Here is a 21173-nt window from a genome sequence, read left to right as displayed (position 1 = left end):
GCTCCAAGGGTGGCCACAAAGGACCTGAGTGCCCGTCCTCCCAGTAATTTCATCCCTGATATGTCTCGACCCACCTCTTCCGATGTTATGCATTGTTACCTTTATCTGCAGCCCCCTCGATCACCTACACTGGGGGTAATTAATAAATGATTTCTATTTCACGTGGTTCTCGCCAACCCCAGCGTGAACCATGGACTCTTGATCGTCTAGTTCATGAACGGTCAATTTCATTGGGGATGTCCATTGACAACTCTTCTCACATCACATACACATCAGCCCTGAACTCATATCTCACGTTCTGCAAAATCCACAAGTTCGATATCACACCCACTGAACAAACTCTCAGCTTTTATGCTGTCTACATGTCATCACATATCAAACCCTCTTCCGTCAATTCTTATCTATCCGGGATCTGCAATCAGCTTGAACCTTTCTTCCCAGATGTGAGGAAAACCTGCAACTCTATGCTTGTGTCACGTACTATGACAGGATGTCAACGCCGCTTTGGAACTCCTGTAAAACGAAAACGCCCACTGTCAACCACTGATCTGCAAACTGTCATCTCTGCCATAGGGTCTTCCACTTGTCATGATGACAAGCTATTCCTCTCAATGCTAGAGACAGGTTTCCATGGCCTCATGCGTCTTGGAGAGATTACCTTCCCAGACAAAGTTGCACAGCGCAATTATCGGAAAGTTATCCTCCGGCACACTGTTGATATCACCGAGAAATCCTACTCATTTTGGCTGCCTGGCCACAAGGCCGACCACTTCTATGAAGGAAACTTGATTATCATCGAAAAGACAAACCTCCCAACTGACCCATACTCATTTTTCACCTCATATTTACAATCACAAGACACCCTTCATCCGTTAAAACCTGAACTTTGGTTGCGTGAGTCTGGCAGTGTGCCGACCCGCTCCTGGTTCATGAAACGACTCCGTCGTTTCTTCCCTGCCGATATTGCAGGCCAATCTATGTGTGCTGGAGGTGCCACTTCTCTTGCTGAAGCTGGTGTACCTCCCAACATCATTCAAGCCATTGGACAATGGGCATCGGATACCTTTCAGATCTACATCAGAAAGAATCCTGTTCTTCTCCAAGCTATGTTATTTGGGCACCCTGCCCACCAACCAGCTACGAACATTTGATCTTTTGACTTTTTTCATTTAACATTGGACTATTTTCTCTGACTTGTACTGCCTCAGATTTTTATCCCAGCCTCTTACAAACATCACTCCACTCCACTCCACTCAACTTCTTTCTTCCTTTTTCAAAAGACACTTATATAATCTCCCCCCCTTCCCTTTCCCTCACTCACATTTATAGGTAATAGGACATCGAGGCCGTGAAATACATTTCTCGCAGGTTGCCCTCACATCGAGGCAACCCTGTTTTTGCCTATTATCTTTCATTTCTATTCAAGATTACGGACCTTCTTCCACCCTTGCACGATTAGTCGAGTTTAGAATTATTTTTACTGTAGTCTAATCGGGTGCACGGGTGCCTAGGGGACGTAACACATCTCCTCTCCCCGAGATATTCCTGGTCTCTGAGACCAGCGTTTCAGGTTGAGCAGAGTCGAACTTTCCTCTCTCTTCCTCCTACCCCATCCTTCTGAGGTAGTGGTATCTTGCATTCACCCACCCTCCTGCTCCCTCTTTTCTTCTTCATCTCGTCCGTTTGTAATGTAGAGGATCAGGACATCGAGGCCGTGAAATACATTTCTTGCGGGTTGCCCTCACATCGAGGCAACCCTGTTTTTGCCTATTATCTTTCATTTCTATTCAAGATTACGGACCTTCTTCCACCCTTTACCAAAAACCACTATCTACGGCCATAAAAATAAGTAAAACCATGTAAATATGTAGAAACCAAAATATATTGTGAAAAATCGCAACCAAAAACCAAAACCGTAGGATGAAAACCAAAGCCATAGAATAAAACCACTATCTACGACCATAAAAATAAGCAAAACCATGTAAAATACGTAGAAACCATAATAGATTGTGAAAAATACACTCATAAGAAACAGATAACAGGGACGACGTTCTTGAGGTTGATTTGGATGGGTACGTGTTCTTCTTGTCCTTAGTTTCGTTTCTACCTAGTGCTAATAATTATATTGGATATCAAGCTCAAGGTCCGAACTACCAACAACCCACTAAATTCACCCCCTCTCCGCCTCCCGCTCCCTGCGCCGAAACGCCCTACGAGGCCAGGCTCGAGTCGGCCATAGCTTCCCCGTTCATTCTCTGCAACATGACAATTTCTCTTTCAACTTTTTTTCCTTTGCCAGTGACGTGGGGAGGAGGAGCCCTAGGAACCCAAGCTTTTATTCGATTTCCAATGGAAAGGGGAGGGTGAAAGGCATAATAGACTCCCTTGAACGGTCCTCGAGCTAACGACGATTAGGAGAAAGGAGGAAGGACTCGGAGGCCAAATTTGCCGAATAAGAATCAACGACATTCCACTCTTATTCTCCGACTATAACATTCCGCGTCCTATCCGCATTCACCCAACAAGACTCAGTGCACTCTTCCATTGCGGGGGGCAGTACATGATCTGTTCTCGTTTTCTGCTCCTAGCCCTGGGCTGGTCCTTGTATCAATACAAGGGAAGAGTTTGACACACGGACGGAAGGAGAAGAAAACGATCAAGTCGCCCCACCAAGCTCGTCTTCTGCCTTACTCCCTGCTTACGCTCTCACACTTCGCTCTCTCGTTGTACATACGGGGTCTCGGTTCATTCCTACTGCACCGCCGTTCCTATCAACAGGCCCAGGTTCCCCATTCGCTTCTACGCATTCTGGGTCGCCAATCTCTTCCAAAGGCACCAGGCCCTCCATTAGGGGGTTTCACAGTAGGCCAACTTAGGTCCCAACTTTCATTCCAACTTGTGGGCCAACTTCAACAAAGTTGAAAGGGAAGTTGGCCAACTTTACCGTGAAACACCTTGAACTGCAGAAAACATGAACTTGGGCTGATTTGGGCTCGGAAGGGATTCCGAATGCAGATTTCTGCCTATTTTGGACACGTGGGAAGTTGCGAGGTGAAGTTGGGCACCAAGTTGGGATCAAAGTTGGCTGCAAATCGGCGTCGGGACCACGATTTGCATCCCAACTTGATGAAGTTGGTCAAACTTTGTCCTTCCAACTTGGCAAAAGTTGCTCACCAAGTTGGGGATTAAGTTGGGACCTAAGTTGGCCTACTGTGAAACCCCCTATTCACTCAAACGCCAATTAGTACAGCAGGACCGTACGAGTTTGGGTACCGTTATGCCCCTTTACCTCCCCCATTTACTGCAATCCAACCCGTTGGGCGTAGGCGGTCCTGGCCAACAACACGTAACAGACAACAACTCCTCGTAGACCCCCCTCTTCGCACTGGTGGACCCTGGTGTGGATGAGGAAAGAGAGAGGGAGGGCGTAGCGACGACGCTGACTAATTCTGGGTCTGTGATCCACCATCCTGGGCCACGGCCTGGCGTTGGAGTTGAGGGGCTGGTTGGGTATTTCGATCTTCCGACTGGTGATGGTGTTCTGAGAGATACGTCTGGGTCTGGTGATGGTAGTGACGTTCCTCCTTCGTCTGATAACATACACCACGCTGGTGCTGCTCCAGAACCAGAAACGGAGACGAAGACGGAGACGGAAGGAGGGTACGACACCGCCCCATCCTCATCCTCATCTCCATCCCAATCATCCCTATCAATTGAAGACTCCGGTGGTGGTGGGGACGAGGATGAACCAAGCATCGCGGACCTCCTCCTCCTCTCTCACTCTCCTGCACACCCAATAACGGTAAAGGGAGCGGAAGCGTGGGAGTTGGAGTTGGGTGAGACTGTTAAGCGTGCAGGAATGGGGGGAAGTGGAGTTGGGGTTGTTAGGACTGGGAGAGGGAGGAAGGTTCGTGCTGGGGGTAAATCCGTTGAGGAGAACGATGGAGACGAAGACGAAGGGAAAGGCTTGAGAAAGACCGAATGGCGAAGAAGAGAAACCAAACGCAAACGAGGGGGAAAAGGAAAAAGAAGACGCAGGAGAGGAGAGGAAACCGGACTTGTGGACCGTGTTTAATCTGGACCCACCACGAACAGCATCAGCGTTAGGGTCTGGAGATGCTTCAGCTCTGGATCTCAGCCCGCACACAACAGAACACGACCTCACGACACTCAAAACCCGCCAAGAAGCGCTAGAGCAGCGTACAATCGGGCTGGCGGCTAGACAGGAGAGGATTGAGGGGGTGGAGGAGAGGGTTGGGGAGGTGCAGAGGTGTGTTGGGTATCGTGAGGAGGCGGTGGAAAGGAGGGAGGAGGCGGTTGAGATTAAGGAGACAGAGGTTGAAAGGCGGGAGGAGGCGGTTGACAAGAGGGAGCGGGAGGTACGAGGGAGGGAGGAGAAGGTCGTGGAATTGGAGCAAGCGCCTGAACAGGAAGGCTTCGAGCTTGAAGAACATTCTAAACGGGTTCAAGAGCTCGAGGAAACGCGTTCTGCCTGACTTAGTGCTATCAATGTCCAGTTTGTCGATTTCATGGCCCATCACTCTTCTTCAGTCTTTGGTCTTTCGTGTGCTGGGCAACAAGACGTCTTCGCTCCTCTTTTCCTCCTGCCCTCCTTCCTCATCTCGAGTCCTCCCCCCTCCTCCAACCCAAATGCTCCCACCACCACCACCCCTCAAAGAAGACCCAGACGCGACTGGGAAGCATCTGTACCTATCAACAGGCGGACGGGGGAGTTACCTCGTGCTCGTGGGCATTGGCGTGTGTGCTGTTGTGTTGAAGGTGCTCGTGAGGAGGTTGACTGGGTTTGGGATTTGGAGTTGGTTGAGGAGGAGGAGCAGGAGGTAGCGTTGACCTTTGAGCTTGTTGCTTGGATGGTCGATTTTGGGCTTCGTTGGGGGTACTTTCTATGGGATTATGACTTTACGACTTTAACGATCTGACGCTGACGAGGAATTGAATACATGAACGCGCCCGTATGCGAGCGTTTTGGGTTTTAGTGTATATATCTGACCTAGTTACTTATACCTTATGTAGGTATCGTTTGAATCTTTGAGCAGGACTGAACGTTTGAAAGCATCAACCGTCGACAGTTGCAAGTTGCAATGTATGGTTCGTTTTTCATAATCAGTGAGTCCTCGTTTCTTATGGTACATATGAATAGATGTACGATACTACATCTCATTGAAACATACTCTCTCCAATGTTAACCGGTGAACACACCCATCAAATGAACTCGATCCAAGCTGGCAGACAGTGGATATCATGTAGTCTGACAGAGGGAGGAGACCACTCACCCTTGTGCACAACTGCCAAAGAAAATCAATAACCACCTAGTGACCAAGGCAAATCGGAGACTCACAGCCTTTTTCACCCTCGGAGTTGATCACCATGTATCCTGGATAATACCCTGTTCCGACAAAGCATCAACAAATCGGTGATGAAGCGGGAAAGGAAAGAAATACAGAGGTCGGGCAAGTGAAATTTGGAGACACCAACTCCATCTGTATAAACAATTTCATCTTTGTTAGTTGATAGCCAGGATGGATGGTCTGGTGGGATACAATAGGGTGAGAGTCACATTATCTCAGGAACTGTTGCTCACTGGAAGTAACTTTCATCCGAGCGCGTTTCGTGAATTTCGACGCTGGTCCATCTGAAAGAGCACGGTTTGTTGCCAGTGTCTAGTAGATATTCACTGAGAACTTTACCTGATGTAGGCTTAGCCTTTTGATCCGCTGCTGTATTGGTGGTTGCATTGACAAGGGCTACGGGATCGCCTTCATCGCTACCCGGGTAAGTATCACCTTGAAAGGATATGACATCAGCGTCGCTCATAGCAGCATCACTATTCATGGCCTCGAAGAGTTCCATGTTGTTGTAGAGTGCATGACCCGGCGTTACGAGGCCTTCAACTTTCGCGATGCATGCTCTCAAAGACCCAGCGGTGTGAGGGGGAGCGATGAAGAGGGTGTTGATGCGTCCTAACGAAATATCACTTTCGTCAAAGAACGTCTTTGCCTTTTCATCTCCTTCTCCTTCTAATGAGTAAAGGCGATAGTACGCTGCAAAGGTAATTAATACATTACTATTTAGGTAGGAGACGTCGCCAAGACGTACCGTAGTGGATATCAATATCATCAGACCGCTCTGGGAGCTCCTCCGACAGCGTAATGTTCTTGGTTCTCTTCTCCGACTCGACAACTAGTGCGATCGGATCTTGTTCAAACAGGCCTGGCCCAGAAGGAGCAGAAAGAGAGAGGCGAGCAGAGTCTTCTCTGGGTGCTGGGCTTGAGAGCGGTGTGAAGACAAGCGCCTTGTCGGGCTCAGAGAGGCCCTCAAATTTGCATAGGGAGCGCCTGATAGATGCTACCGTATGAGGAGGGGCAAAAGACTTCGTTGGAATGCGACCAACGTAACGGTCGTTGTGGTAGATGGGGTGAATTGATTCGAATGCACCGAGTTTGGTGTATAGACGATAGTATACTGCGTGAGTAGATTAGACCAGCAGTAGAGTTTTCGGGATAGCGCGCACCATAGCCAGTAGGACCTGTCCTTATCGTTGACCTTCCTCCTTTCACTGCTGATTCCCCTTTGCCATCTAAAGAGGGAGCGGAACTGGACTGATCACGACCAGGCAGAGTAGACATCGCCGTTTTCAACCAGAACCTGCCCGCCGTATTAGCAAGATGCGATTGAAGGAAACAGTTATCGGAGACGCCTTTATCATGCGCCCATCCACGAGGCATTTGGCGCTTATGCATCAACCGTCCCCTCGGTGGGTGCCAGAGCACGTAGGGTGTTCTCAAGTCGAACGAATTGCTCCGCCTTCCCTCCACCCGGCGCATACGCCCCTCATGCTCAGGCTCTCAACTTCCCCAGTGCCAGGAAATGTACAAAGAGCGTCGGTCATGCGGGTCGACGAACACCTCGGAAAGGGACATAAAGGTTGATGATACACTTCTGGTGGTGCGCTGGAAGGAATAGAGTGGTTATTGAGAAGGGGCGGAAGCCGTGGCCCGGGAGCGCGTGAACTGTAAGGATAAACTGAGTAGTTCACGCTCATATTCCGACCAACACCTACAGCAACTTAAATGATCGTTACACGGGGCTCCATAGTCCCCATTCCCGCAAGTACTGTCTATCTGATAATACAATGCTCGCTTACAACGCCACACCACGTTCAGTGAATCCGACCATCTCCAAGTTCAGCCATATCCGAGTGCAGTTCGTCGCGATATCTCCTTCGATTCTACGAATAAACAAGGCACCGTCCTCCAAAACATACCGCCTAAAGAGGTCCACGGCGAAAACGTCTACGCCACGTCATGAGGGCCTATATAATCCACCCCGATGGCTTCGTCCGAAGTTCTCTTTGCCCATTTTGCAACGAAAGTCTCTTCGATCTTAAAGGACTATACCACATATGTGCGTATCTTACATCATGCTCGGCGTCTGACCTCTCACGAACGTTTAGGCATTGGATGAGACTCTGCTCAACGATGAAAAGCTCGCCATTGGAACACCACCAAGTACTCCCATAATTCTGCATGTCGCGGGATGGGACAGCTTATACTACGATTTGGGCCTTCGACGACCACATCTTCAAGTTCGTTGTGCGAGGATGTTGTCACTTCACACTGTTTGCGGAGCCCTGGCCCTAATAGAGGAGGTCATTAAACTCTCGTGCCCAATGTTTGACTCGTCCCTTGTCAGCGGATCGTTGGAGAAGGGCAGAGACCGACTGTTCTACAAGCACTTTGATTCCTTCTGAAACTCGCAAATTACAGTGTGCTTCATGCCAACCAAGTCTCGTTTATTGTCGTAAGCTTATCGTCGCCATTTCAGACAAATCCTGGGATAAACTTCGAGGCCCATACACTCAGAAGCGGCTTCGCACATGGGTTCCCCTTGCCACAATGCTCCAGGAAGTTTTGTTTCTCAAATGTTGACGGTCTACTGGCGGAAGTTCAAGCAGATTCGGAGGACCAAAAGGAGATGCTTTCTGCCATCGAAGCCGTTGGCCGGTGGAGCAGGCTTCTCAGCTGGAGGGGTTGTTTCTTCACTGACGGCGTGAGCTCACGAACTCTCCTCATCATTCTCCCTACTTACCATCGTCATCTAGGGCATTTCCCTTCTTTCTCGGATAGGGCTCCTTGCACCAGCTCTCTGGATCAAAGATGACGGGACCCTTTATGTTGAACTCCTTGGCGGTTCTTGTGAAGTTGCACGAGTTTGTCAAGATGTATTGAAGGTCAATCAACTTGTATACTCGAATCTTTTTTACCTTCACTGACAATGCAACAGGGCATCGGGACCGTTGTTTCTCCAACCGAAGGTCGATCATCTATTGCTATCGAGGACGTCAAGAATATCACTCTAAATGTTCCGACCATTTCCGGTTGACATTGGCTGAACAGGGTCCCTCGTCTTTCTTGCTGAACTTTTCAATGGCGTTGTCTCCAGTTACTAGTACTACAACAGCCATCGTGCACTTCTGCGACTTCAGAAGCCTGAGGGAAACGATGCTAGATCTTTTCGGCGTAGTATGTATTCCCTTTGCTTCTCGTTCTTCAAATACCGATAGACTTGACACAGAATTACGCCTCAAAATGTCTTCAACGTTGCCGTTAGATGCCCTCCGTGTTGCTGCTTGGTCCTACGTCTCATTTGAGGAAGTTCATCTATGGGGGTGAGATACTGAGTAGTCTGATCCTAGCGAACACGTACTAACCTCTAAGACAGCGACCGTTGGGTAGGCCACTTGCATTGCTCAAGCGTAGACTTCCTCCCATTGACATCATGGAAATAGGACAGTGGACGCTCAGCTGCAACCTACGCTTGCAAGAACACGAAACGCTTGGCCAACAGTAGTTGACCATTGGAACGGCTTACGTAAGTATCGCGTCCTCCCTTTATCGATCTCTTCTTTGTCTTGTCCTCCCTTTTATACGGCTATGATTTCAATGTACGTTTTTTCTATCTCTCCCCACTATTCCACCACCCATTTCATATCCACAGAACGACTGCCTTCCCGCCATGCCATTGGCGGTAGCCTGCCTAGATTTCATCCTTCTTTACACCATCATCTTCATCATCGCCTCTCTCTTCTGTGCGTTTATCTATGTGACGGGTCGGTATATCTATCACAGATTGTACCCTGAATCCCGCTGGACTGCCAACGAGAACGAAAGTTACAAAGGCTCAAATGACCGCCCGACACTACACAACGGTCTATCTGATCGTGGACACCATACGCTTCAGAATCAAAAGCAACACCTCAGCGATACCCAAAATGTTGAGACCTCGGACGACTCGGCCTCGGGTTTGGATGTCTGCCTGTCAGGGATATTCAATATGTCATTAAGCAGGGGAGGGGAGGGACATTGATCAATGCCCAAAACGCGTCTGCTCAGCATGGAATATCTGTTGGGCTTAAGACCCAACCAGATCTCCACACGGATCGTAGTGCACAGGCTCCAAGGGAACCCTGGGATCGTGGATTTCAACGAGTAACTGCACCTTTGGTTCCCGGCGACCTTGCATGGAACCACTGGGTTGTAGCTTCCAACCTTTGATGAAACTTCAGGAAGCCAGCGAGCAACCCCAAAGAGGGTTGGAAACCGCCTCTTGATCACGGCTCCCACCCTTCAATCACCCCTCCAGATCGCGGTCCTCTCCCTACGACACCGGCTCGTCGCCCAGGTATTGTCACCCCCTTTCATTACGTTTCACTGACGCTGAAGATGTGCATTCAAGTTTATCGCCGTCGCCCATTTGGAAGTTGGCTGAAGGCGACGTACATCCACGACGTCCATGTCCGATATTTCACTTCCTCCGACGGTGCCTCTCATATATGTACGCTCACTACCTTCGAAAACCCCGTGTTGAACCTTCGCGCCTGAGGGTTTGTATCTCCATTGGCAAGGACCATCTGATGTCAAAGTGTGGATCTGGGAGCGCAATGGCCATGTAGTGCGAGGCGTCCGATCCAAGCGGGGGATTCGCACCCTCGCCTGCCAGAACATCAGTTCCAAGTGCTGAAGAGCGCTAGACCGCCGTGGATTATGAAGTCAACATGGCAGAAAAGGTATCGGCGTGGTGTGATTTTCTTTTCGTTACTATTGATTCTATGCTACTTCACGAAACACCATTGGCTACCTTCGAACCATCTTGTACATTACAGCACAAAATCTATGCAGGCTTTGTATGTAGCGCGCTGATGCTAAGATGTGAGATAACACGAAAATTCAATTTTAAATCTTGAGTCAATTGACAGTCCGAATTTTCGTGGGTTGGGGGAAAGCTTTGGAAAATTCTCGTGCATGTGCCAACAATTGGATCCAAAACGCGTCGCGCTGATCTCAAGAAATTAGCACAATTCAAATCTGATACTTGTTCAACGGATGCAAATGACATCTCAGATCTCAGGCAGGTGTGATAAGAAAACAAGTATATTTGAAAAAATGAATTGAGTCGAGAATTCCGAAAGCTTTGAGCGTGCCGGTGTGGATCCTGGTTTCCAAGCCCCATGTGAAAGGTCTGAGAAGACAACAAGACCATACCAACCACCGGCACACTAGTGATGAAAAAGAGAGAGAATGGGAGGTGGGAGGGTCGAAAAAATTCCGCGAAGGTTAGAATTCGCGGGGGAAATGGGAATGAAAGCGAAGAAGACAGGAATTTTTATTGCTTCGCGAGGTACTTTATCCTCGCAGCGCACAGACCTCAGAAGGCTGTCAACATCACGGAACGTGATAAATCGGACATCTCCGCATTGCGCTTACAAAGCCCCTGCTTGAGTTGTTTCGAGCTCGCAAGCTCGCTCTCCAACTCGAGCCTCAATCCTTCTTCTCCTCCTTCAGCGTACCAAGTATCATTCACGTAGGTATCATTGTGCCTAACGTTGGCCCCGACTCCATTCAACTTGAAGACTCCGAGCCACTACTCAGAGTCTGAGCCCTGGTAGTGACATCAGTTTCACACTATTTCCTCGACATCCACGCCATTCACCTTTTCATTCCCCGCCAGTTCACCTACCAAAGTGTCAAAGACGCTTCCATGATCATCCCCAAACGTAACCCTCGTCAAAGGCCGCAAAACTGGCAAACACACACCCCTACGCCATAAAAACGACATCCACAGGCATCCTTCCCGCTTCTCCTCTTCAACGTACCACAAAGTCCATGGTACCACACTCACGCAGCACCACTATGCCCGTCTACGCCATCTCCAAATGGTCAGGTGTCCCCGAAGAAGTTCAAGCTTCCTAGCGTAGCCGGCACTGGCGAAGAGCTACTGTGCCTTCGAGGTCTCCATCTTCCTTCACACACGCCTGGGAATGGGGGTAAAGATGGAGAGGACGATACCCCATGCATGCGTCGAAGCGCTGATACTCTTCGTCTACCATACCCACCCTCGACCATACCCACCCTCGAGTTACCAGAAGATCCAAAGAAGACCCGAAAATATGATCGCCAATGCACCTATCCGCCTGCTTCTCCTCCACAGTCTGCGGAACTGAGGCTGGGGAGTTTCCGGACCAATTGACGAGTGATAACACTGCGTTCGTCAAGGAAAAACAGATAATGGGGAAGACGTTTTTTTGAAGGAGGGTGATTTTAACAGGTACGTGTTCATCTTTTCCCTTTCTCTTTTGTGGTTTTTATTCCTGCCTAGTGCTAATAATTGGTTCGAAGCAAAGGTTTGAACCATTCAAAATCCACCATCCCATCCTTCTCTCTGCCTCCTGCTCCCTCCGTCAAAATCTCCTTCGACGCCGGATATGGGGGTTCGAGTCGGGCCATAACTTCCCTGTTCATTGTATACAAGACAATGATTTCTCTTTCGAATCTATTAGCGTTGATGTGGGGAGGAGGAGGGAACATCAGCTTCGATTCTACCTCAAATAGCAATGGGAGAGTTGAAGGTCTGATTGCCTCTCTTGAATGGTCTTCAAGCTCAGAGGACGACAACGGCGACAACGATCAGGAGAGGAGGAAGGAGGTCGAGTTGAACGAATCAGAGTCAACGAAACGAAATTCGACCAAAAACCAACGACATTCCGCGTCCTAATCGAATCCACCCAAAAACTCTTCCGTCGCGTGGGGCAGTCCATGGTCTATTCTCGTTCTCGGCTCCTAGCCCTGGTCCTAGCGCCCATACGAGGAATGAGTCGGGCGCTCGGACGAAAGGAGAAGAGACGATCAAATCGCCCCACCAGCTTGTCTCCTGCCTTACCCGCCCCTACTTACGCCTGTACATACCGGCTGTGGCTCGCACTCTCCGTTGGTACTACCTACGAAGTCTCCGTTTGTTTTTACTGTGGCACCGTTCCCATCAACAGGCACGGGTTTGCCATTCGTTTCTATGCATTCTGGGTCGCCGTTCGCTTCCACAGGTACGGGCCTTCCGTTTGCTCAAGCTCCAATTGAAACAGCAGGACCATACGAGCTTAGATACGACCATGCGCCTCTACCTTTATCTTCACTCCCAACAGGATCTTCAGGTTCCGTACGCTCATTCAGTGCAATTTCGATCCGTTAAGCGTCAGTGGTCCAGGCCAACAACACGCGCATCTCCTTCCTCTCCCGGGACATGACGGACAACTTACCGTAGACCCCCACCTCTTTCCGGTGCCGGTGGTGTGGGCGGGGAAATGAAGAGGGAAGGAGTGGCTACGACACTGATTCTGGGTCTGTTATACATCATCCTAGGCCACGGCCTGGTATTGGAGTTGAGAGGTTGGTTGGATATTGTGATGATAATATGTCTGGTGATGATGTTCCTCCTCGTGGTGCTGGTCCTGACAGACTGAGCCAGAAGCAGAAACAGAGGCTGAAGGAGGATATCTACGACACCGCCCCATTACACTTTTTCGAAGGTGGGGACGAACCGAGCATGGCGAACCTCCTTCTCCTCTCCCACTCTCCTGCACACCCAATAACAGGGGCGGAGGCGTAGGAGTTGGAGTTGGGTGAGACTGTTAAGCGTGCTGGAGCGACGTCCGCTGGTGTTGGAGGAAGTGGAGTTGGAGTTGTTAGGACTGGGAGGGGGAGGAAGGTTCGTGCGAAGGTTGAGGGGGGTAAATCCGATGAGGAGAAAGATGGAGTCGAAGGGAAAGCTGAAGGGACAAGGAAAGAGAATGCGGAAGGGAAGGAGAATGCCAAAAGGCGCGAAAAGCGAAGAAGAGGAACTAAACGCAGACGAGGAGGAAGAGGAAGATGTGGGGGAGGAGAGGAAACCGGATTTATGGAGCGTATTCGATCTTGACCCATCTCAAGCATCATCAGCGTTAGTAGGGTCTGGAGATGCTTCAGTTCTGGATCTAAACCAGCACACAACAGAACAAGACGTCGCAAACTCGACAGAACACGACCTCACCACACTCGCAACCTGCCAAGAAGCGCTAGACCAACGTGAGCTCGGGCTGGCGGATAGACATTGAGAGGATGGAGGAGAGGGTTAGGGAGGTGCAGAGGGATGTTGGGTATCGCGAGGAGGCGGTTGGGCGACGTGAGGAGGCGGTTGGGCGGAGGGAGAGAGAGTTGGAGGAGAGGGAGATGACGGTTGAAAGGAGGGAGCGGGGGAGGTACGAGAGAGGGAGGAGAGGGTCGTGGAACTTGAGCAAGCGGTTGATGAGCGAGGAAGGGCACTTGATCAGAGGGAATATGAGCTTGAAGAACGTTCTAAACGGGTTGAGGAAGAAATGGAAACGCGTTCTGGTCGACTCAACGCGTTCACTTCGTCGAATTCATCGCCCATCACTCTTCTTCGGTCTGTCGTCTTACGTGTGCTGGGCGAGAAGACGTCTTCGTTTCTCTTTCCCTCCTCCAACCCAAGTTCCTCCTCCAACCCGAATGCTCCCACCACCCCCCCGTAAAGAAGGCTCTGAGGTGACTGGGAAGCCCGACGCAATCTGTACCACAGGTGGACGGGGGAGTTACTTCGTACTCGTAGGCATTGGCGTGTGTGCCGTTGTGTTGAGGTTGACTGGGGTTGGGATGTGGAGTTGGTTGGCGAGGAGTAGCAGGAAGTAGTGCCATTGACCTTGAGCTTGCTGCTTGAATGGTCGATTTTGGGCCTCGGTGGGAGATACTTTCTCCAGGTTTATGACTTTTATGACCCATACAACTTTTGATGATTTCTTTTGGGCTGACGCTGACGAGGATTTGAATAAATGAACGGGCGCTTATGTGAGAGTTTCGGGTTTTGTTCGTGTATATCTCTGATATAATTACTTATACCTTATCTACCGTTTCACATGAATCTCTGAGCAGGGTTGAACTTTTGAAAGCTGCAGCAGTTGCAAGTGCATTGTTATTCATGATCAGTTCCTTGTTTCTTGTGTTACACATTACCACATCTACGGTACCAGTACATCAACCCCTAATTATAAATCCATATCTCATTCCGAAACCACACACTCTTTCCAATGTTCACCAATCAATAAAATTCCGTAGAATCTGGCAAACGGTGAATATCAAATAAGTACTCCGACAGAGAGAGGAGACAACTCACCCGTTCCCACAACTGCCAAAGAAAGTCAATAACCACATAGTGACCCAAAGGCAAATTGGAGACTCACAGCCTTTTTCACCTTTGGAATTAATCACCATGTATCCTGAATAAGCCTCTGTTCCGACAAAGCATCAACAAACTGGTGTGGAAGCAGAAAAGGAAAGAAATACGGTTCTGAGGGGGGTACACCACGGAGACGATAACTCCATCCGTGTAAACAATCTCATCTTTGTTTCTTGAAAGCCAGGATTGAACGTCTGACTCTGTGGTGGGATACAATAGGATGAGAGTTACATTGTCTCAGGAACTGTTACTCACTCCAATTATTATTTAACCGAGCACGTTGTGTGAATTTTGAATCTGGTCCATCTGAAAAAGCACGGTTTATTGCCGCAGTGTCTAGTGGATATTCACTGAGAACTTTACCTGGTGTAAGTTTAGCCTTTTGGTCAGCTGCTGTATTGGCGGTTGCATTGACAAGGGCTACGGGATCATCTTCATCGCTACCCGGATAAGTGTCACCTTCGAAGGATATGACGTCGGTGTCGCTCATGGCAGCATCACTATCCGTGTCTTGGAAGAGTTCCATATCCTTGTAGAGTGCATGACCGGGCGTGACAAGGCCTTCAGCTTTTGCGATGCATGCTTTCAAAGACCCAGCGGTATGAGGGGGAGCGATGAAAACGGCATTGATGCGTCCTAACGAAATGTCACTTTCATCAAAGGATGTCTTTGCCTTTTCCTCTCCTTTTCCCTCTAATGAGTAAATGCGATAGTATACTGCAAAGGTGATGAGTGCACTGTTTGGGTAGGAGACGTCGACAAGACTTGCCGTAATTGTTATCGATATCATCAGAGCGTTCCGGCAGCTTCTCCGATTGCGAGACCTCCTCCGTCCTCTTCTCAGACTCGACAACCAACGCGATCGGATCATGTATAGATAGCCCCGGCTCAGAAAGAGCCTTCAAAGAGAGGCGGGCGGAGTCTTCTTTGGGTGCTGGGCTTGAGAGCGGTGTGAAAACAAGCGCCTTGTTGGGCTCCGAAAGGCCCTCAAATTTGCAGAGAGACCGCTTGATAGACGCCACCGTATGAGGAGGGGCAAACAATTTCGACGGAATGCGGCCAATGAAACGGTCGTTGTGGTAGAGGGCGTGATTCGATTCAAATGCACCGAGTTTGGTGTATAGACGGTAATATACTGCATGAGTAAATTAGGCCATCGAAGCTGGCGGTAGAGTTTTCGTAATAGGGCGTACCATAGCTAGGACCCGTCCTTTCCGTTGACTTTCCTCCTTTCGCTGCTGAATCTGTACCCCCTTTGCCGTCCGAAGAGGCTGTGGAACTGGACGTATGATCATGACCACGCGAAGTAGACATCGCTGTTTCCAACGAGAACCTGTTGAGATATCAGCAAGATGGACAGAGTTATCGAACACGTTTTCATTGATCATACACTCGTCCACGAGGCATTGGCGCCTGGCGCTTATGCATCAACCGTCACCGGTACATAGTACCGCGTCACCTCGCTGCCAGGTAGGGTGTCCTGAAGTTGCCGCCTTCCCTCCATTCCTGAGCATGCGCAGGCACTGGCATCTCCTCGGGCCTCTCAAGCTTCCCCTGTCCCTGGAAAAGTATGAAGTGCGAGTTCATGAAAAGCCACAAAGAGAGGTGGAACTGAACGTTGAACGTTGATGATACAGTTCTGGTGGTGGGCTAGGAGGAATAGAGTGGTTATTGAGGAGGGGTGGAAGCAAGGTGGAAGCCGTGTATGATGTGCGTGAGGACTATCGAGTAACAGCACATGTAAGTTCCCCTCCCAAACCTATTCCAGTGCACACTCATATCTATTTCTACCCGACGAGCACCTCCAGCAATAATCCCCATTCTCGCAAGTACTAACTTACTATTCGGTAGTATGTTCGCTTACAACACCACATCATGTTCAGTGAATCCGATTTTCCAACTATATGCGAGTGCGGTCAAGAGTGCGGTTCGCCGCTATATCTGACTTCTACCTCACGTACTTCGACCAATAAACAAGGGGTCCACGGCGGACAGGTCTACTCCACGTCACAACGGCGAGGTTTCTTGATAGCAGTTATCTGGCAGCTATACACCCCTCTCCCCCATGGCTTCGTTCGAATTTTCCTTGTTGGCTGCCTTGCAACGAAATTCTCTTCGATCTTGAAGGGCCATACTGCATATGTGCGTAGCTCACATCATGCTCGCACTCTCACTCGCGGAGCTAGAGTGAGCAATTGACGAGCGAGAATGGGCAATCCGAGTCGATAAGAGAGGATCCGATCTTGAAGAACGCTCTAAGCATGTTGAAAAGCTCGAGGAAGCAACGCAAACATATCCTGCTCAACTTGGTGGTCTCAACGCGTCCACTTTGGCTCTTGGTTCGAATTCATGGTCTATTACTCTTCTTCTTCGGTCTGTCGTCTTTCATGTGTTGGGCGACAAGACATATTGTTCCTCATTTGCTCTTGCTCTCCCTCCTCCTCTAACCCAAGTTCTTCCTCCAACCCAGGTTCTTCCACCACCACCACCACCACCACCACCACCACCACCACCTCCTCCTCCTCCTCCTCCTCCCCCTCAATCCCCCCTCATAGACCCCAATGCGATCTATACCTCTCAACAGGTGGACGGTGGAGTTACTTCGTACTCATGGACTTTGGCGTGTCTGCCGTTGTGTTGAAGGTGCTCGTCAGGAGGTGACTGGGGTTGGGGTGTGGAGTTTATTGGCAAGGAGCAGGTAGTGCTGACCTTTGTGCTTGCTGCTTCAATGGCTGATTTGGGGCCTCGGTGGGCTTTTCACCAGATTGATGACTTTTATGACCTATACAATTTTTTTTCGATCTCTTTTTATCTCTTTTTAACTCGCCGAAGAGGAATTGAACAATTGAACGCGCGCATTTGCGAGAGTTTTGCTCTTTTCTTTTCGTTTATATCTCCGATATAGTTACCTATACAAACTTTTGAAAGCTTCAACCTAGTCAGCTGTTGCAATTTGCGCGATGTCTGCTTCGTGTTTCATGATCAACTCCTTGTTTTTCTATGTTACATATTAACAAATCTACTGTGGCCGGTACATTAACCCTTTCTGAGCCTAAGTCCTGGCAAAATCAAATAACTTCAACAAAACCTAGCAAACGTAGGTATCAAATACTTCGACAGAGGGACAAGACCACTCACTTTGATCCACAACTGCGAAAGAAAATCAAAAACCACCTAATAACTCAAAAGCAAATTGGAGACTCACAGCCTTTTTCACCCTTGGAATTGACCACCATGTATGCTGAATGATACTCTGTTCCGACAAAGCGTCAACAAACTGGTGACGAAGCAGAGAAAGAATGAAATACGGTTGTCAGTGAGACTCCTCACAGAAACGACAACTCCATCCGTGTGAACGATCTCACTGATGTTTCCTGATGATAGCCAGGTGGGTTTGTTTACTTCGGAACATGCTATGGGATACTTTAGGATGAGGATCAGATTATCTCAGGATGTTACTCACAGAAAGTACTAGTTAACCGAGCACATTTCGTGAATTTTGATTCTGGTCCATCTAAAAGAACACGGTCAGTTGCGACAGCGTCTAGCGTATATTCACTGGAAAATTTACCTGGTGTAGGTTTAGCCTTTTGGTCTGTTACTGTATTGGCGGTTGCATTGACAAGGGCTACGTGATTGCCTTCATCACTACCCGGATAAGCATCACCTTGGAGGGATATGACATCGGCGTCGCTCATGGCAGCGTCACTGTTCATGTCATGGAAGAGTTCCATGCCATCGTAGAGTGCATGACCCGGCGTGACGAGGCCTTCAACTTTGGCGATGCATGCTTTCAAAGATCCAGCGGTGTGAGGGGGAGCGATGAAGAGGGTGTTGATGCGCCCTAACGAAATGTCACTTTCGTTAAACGACGTCTTTGCCTTTTGATCTTCTCCTTCTAGTGAGTAAACGCGATAGTACACTGTAAAGGTGCTAAGCGTACTACTATTCGGGTAGGGGACGTCGAAAAGCCTTGCCGTAATGGATATCCGTATGATCAGATCGTTCCGGGAGCTTCTCCGGCTTTGTAACGTCCTTGGTTCTCCTCTCCGACTCGACAACCAGCGCGATCGGATCCTGTTCAGACAGGCCTGGCCCAGAAGCAGCATAAAGAGTGAGGCGAGCAGAGTCTTCTTTGGGTGCTGGGCTTGAGAGCGTTATGAAGACAAGCACCTTGTCGGGCTCGGAGAGGCCCTCATGTTTGCATATGGACCGCCTGATAGACGCTACCGTATGAGGAGGAGCAAAAGACTTGGATGGAATGCGAGCGACGAAACGGTCGTTGTAGTAGAGGGGGTGATTTGATTCAAATGCGCCTAGTTTGGTGTATAAACGGTAGTATACTGCATGAGGCCATCAGGCCACCGAAGCAGGAGTCGAGCTGTCGGGATATTAGGGCGCACCATAGGTAGGACCCATTCTTTTCGATGCTGAATCTGTACCCCCTTTGCCGTCTAAAGAGGGAGTGGAACTGGATGTAGACATCGCCGCTTCCAACTAGAACCTGTTGAAATGTTAGCAAGATGGACGATCGGAGGAAAGAGTTATCGGACGCTCCTTCGTCATACACCCATCCACGAGGCATTGGCGCTTATCGTTGAGCGTTACTACGTGGGAGCGGTACGTGAAGAGCGGGATAGTGAGTAGACCAAGTAATCCTCTCATGAGGTATTATTGACGCGCTTTGATTTAGTTACTTACACCTGTGATAATACCAGATCTACGGTATATCAACCCCTCCTGAGTCTAGTTCCTCAGATATTCCATTCCGAAAGCACGCTCTCGCTCTGATGTTCACCAATCAAATGAAAGCAACATAATCTAGCAAACGATGGATGTCAGATACTCCGACATGGCGACCCAAAGGCAAATTGGACACTCACAGCCTTTTACACCCTTGGAATTTATCACCATGTATCCTGGCCAAAAGGCTGTTCCAGGGAAGTGTCAACAAACTGGTGAAAACTTAGCAGAAATGGAAAAAAAAATACTTTGGGTAGAGGGGCTCTTCATGGAGACGACAACTCCATCCGTGTGTACGATTTCATTGTTGCTTATTGGTAGCCAGGTGGGTTGGTTTTCTGCGTAGCCTGCAGGGGGATATAGATTGAGGATCAGATTGTCTCATGAAATGTCACTCACTGTAAGTATGAGTTAATAGAACGCGTTTCGTGAAATTTGAATCCGGTTCATCTGAAAGAGTACGTTTTGCTGATGCAAGTTGGGGGTTACTCAGGACGTTACCTGATGTAGGCTTAGCCTTTTCGTCCGCTGCTGTATTGGCGGTTGCATTGACAAGGGCCACGGGATCACCTTCATCGCTACCAGGATAGGTGTCGCTCAGAAAGGATATGACATCGGCGTCGCTCATGGCAGCGTCACCATTCATGTCCTCGAAAAGTTCCATATCCTTGTAGAGTGCATGACCCGGTGTGACGAGACCCTCAACTTTTGCGATGCACGCTTTCAAAGACCCAGCGGTGTGAGGGGGCGCAATTGAGAGGGTGTTGATGCGTCCTAAGGAAATATCGCTTTCGTCAAAGGACGTCTTTGCCCCTTCATCTGCTTCTCCCTCCGATAAATAAACACGATAGTATACTGCAAAGCTAATAAGAGCATTATTTGAGTAAGAGACGTCGACAAGGCGTACCATAGTGGACATCGGTATGATCAGAGCGTTTCGGGAGATTCTCCGACAGCGTGATGTTCTTGGTCCTCTTTTCCGACTCGACAACCAGCGCGATCGGATCCTGTTCAGACAGGCCTGGCCCAGACGGAGCATAGAGAGAGAAGCGGGCAGAGTCTTCTTTGGGTGCTGGGCTTTCGAGCGGCGTGAAGACGAGCGCCTTGTCGGGTTCTGAGAGGCCCTCAAGTTTGCATAGGGACCGCCTGATAGACGCCACCGTATGAGGAGGGGCAAAAGACTTTGGTGGAACGCGACCGATGAAACGGTCGTTGTCGTAGAGGGGGTGAATTGATTCGAATGCGCCTGATTTGGTGTATAGACGGTAGTATACTACATGAGTATATCAGAATATCGAAGCAGGAGTCGAGTTTTCGGGACAGGGCACACCGTAGTTAGAACCCGTCCTTTTCGATGCCGAATCCGTACCCCCTTTGCCATCTAAAGAGGGAGTGGAACTGGACGTATGACCAGGCAGAGTAGACATGCTGTCTCCAACCAGAACCTGTTGAAATATTAGCAAGATGGAAAGAGATACCGGGCACGCGGCACGCCTTTGTCATGCACCCCCTGGACCATACACGATGTATTGGCGCTTAGCGCTTAATGTTCAGCGTCAAAACGCTGTAGGTCATCTGGCGTTGGGAGAGTAGAACTCTAGGTGTGCAACGGGTTGAGCCGGGCCGTAAAAAATTGAGAGGTCGATGATGAAGACAGCCTTCCACACCCCGAAAGATCTCATGTCACCTTATCTGATAACAGGCTTAACCTTGCAAAGTTCCTCAACATAAATCTCTGACTTGAAAACGTTCTACGGCTTCAAAACCATTTGCTTTGGATCCCTTGTAAATCTTATCTTATCAGCTAGGAATTGCGCCATCTTTGGCGATCGTTCATCTGACAAACCCCC

General features: G+C 49.2%; 5 protein-coding genes across 5 annotated transcripts; 2 read left to right on the top strand and 3 right to left on the bottom strand.

Annotated features, from left to right (window-relative positions):
- Positions 1 to 2514: 2514 nt before the first annotated feature.
- Positions 2515 to 6647, bottom strand: LACBIDRAFT_328189 (uncharacterized protein; the record flags this gene model as incomplete). Its single annotated transcript, XM_001882077.1, has 14 exons — positions 2515 to 2595; positions 2735 to 2842; positions 2945 to 3122; positions 3290 to 3706; positions 3750 to 4110; positions 4205 to 4503; positions 4738 to 4904; positions 5193 to 5269; positions 5295 to 5306; positions 5360 to 5407; positions 5603 to 5653; positions 5709 to 6062; positions 6118 to 6483; positions 6533 to 6647. The coding sequence occupies 14 exons, from the start codon at positions 6645 to 6647 to the stop codon at positions 2515 to 2517; spliced, it is 2634 nt and encodes an 877-aa protein (XP_001882112.1).
- Positions 6648 to 7350: 703 nt separating this feature from the next.
- Positions 7351 to 9902, top strand: LACBIDRAFT_328188 (uncharacterized protein; the record flags this gene model as incomplete). Its single annotated transcript, XM_001882205.1, has 12 exons — positions 7351 to 7425; positions 7475 to 7613; positions 7714 to 7786; positions 7827 to 8070; positions 8123 to 8251; positions 8305 to 8382; positions 8471 to 8543; positions 8596 to 8689; positions 8810 to 8892; positions 9019 to 9109; positions 9150 to 9338; positions 9587 to 9902. The coding sequence occupies 12 exons, from the start codon at positions 7351 to 7353 to the stop codon at positions 9900 to 9902; spliced, it is 1584 nt and encodes a 527-aa protein (XP_001882240.1).
- A 2043-nt stretch (positions 9903 to 11945) lies between these two features.
- On the top strand, positions 11946 to 12960 carry LACBIDRAFT_328187 (uncharacterized protein; the record flags this gene model as incomplete). Its single annotated transcript, XM_001882204.1, has 3 exons — positions 11946 to 12397; positions 12497 to 12545; positions 12616 to 12960. 3 exons carry the CDS (start codon positions 11946 to 11948, stop codon positions 12958 to 12960), a joined length of 846 nt encoding a protein of 281 aa, XP_001882239.1.
- A 416-nt stretch (positions 12961 to 13376) lies between these two features.
- Positions 13377 to 15009, bottom strand: LACBIDRAFT_294573 (uncharacterized protein; the record flags this gene model as incomplete). The annotated part of the gene is made up of 7 exons (XM_001882076.1): positions 14944 to 15009; positions 14836 to 14886; positions 14688 to 14780; positions 14585 to 14632; positions 14518 to 14529; positions 13788 to 14224; positions 13377 to 13685 (listed from the first exon to the last, which is right to left on the bottom strand). Exons 4-7 carry the CDS (start codon positions 14613 to 14615, stop codon positions 13377 to 13379), a joined length of 789 nt encoding a protein of 262 aa, XP_001882111.1. The 5' UTR covers positions 14616 to 14632; positions 14688 to 14780; positions 14836 to 14886; positions 14944 to 15009.
- Positions 15010 to 17515: 2506 nt separating this feature from the next.
- On the bottom strand, positions 17516 to 20750 carry LACBIDRAFT_328185 (uncharacterized protein; the record flags this gene model as incomplete). Its single annotated transcript, XM_001882075.1, has 13 exons — positions 17516 to 17578; positions 17719 to 17730; positions 17786 to 17857; positions 17911 to 17993; positions 18044 to 18094; positions 18152 to 18522; positions 18984 to 19084; positions 19282 to 19283; positions 19464 to 19511; positions 19572 to 19670; positions 19723 to 20178; positions 20231 to 20596; positions 20654 to 20750. The coding sequence occupies 13 exons, from the start codon at positions 20748 to 20750 to the stop codon at positions 17516 to 17518; spliced, it is 1821 nt and encodes a 606-aa protein (XP_001882110.1).
- Between the last annotated feature and the right edge of the window lie 423 nt (positions 20751 to 21173).

The sequence above is a fragment of the Laccaria bicolor genome, genomic scaffold, assembly GCF_000143565.1.
Source record: "Laccaria bicolor S238N-H82 LACBIscaffold_15 genomic scaffold, whole genome shotgun sequence".
In the NCBI taxonomy this organism is placed as follows: domain Eukaryota; kingdom Fungi; phylum Basidiomycota; class Agaricomycetes; order Agaricales; family Hydnangiaceae; genus Laccaria; species Laccaria bicolor.
The sequence above is the reverse complement of the archived record's forward strand: the minus strand, read 5'-3'. Positions and strand labels throughout refer to the sequence as shown.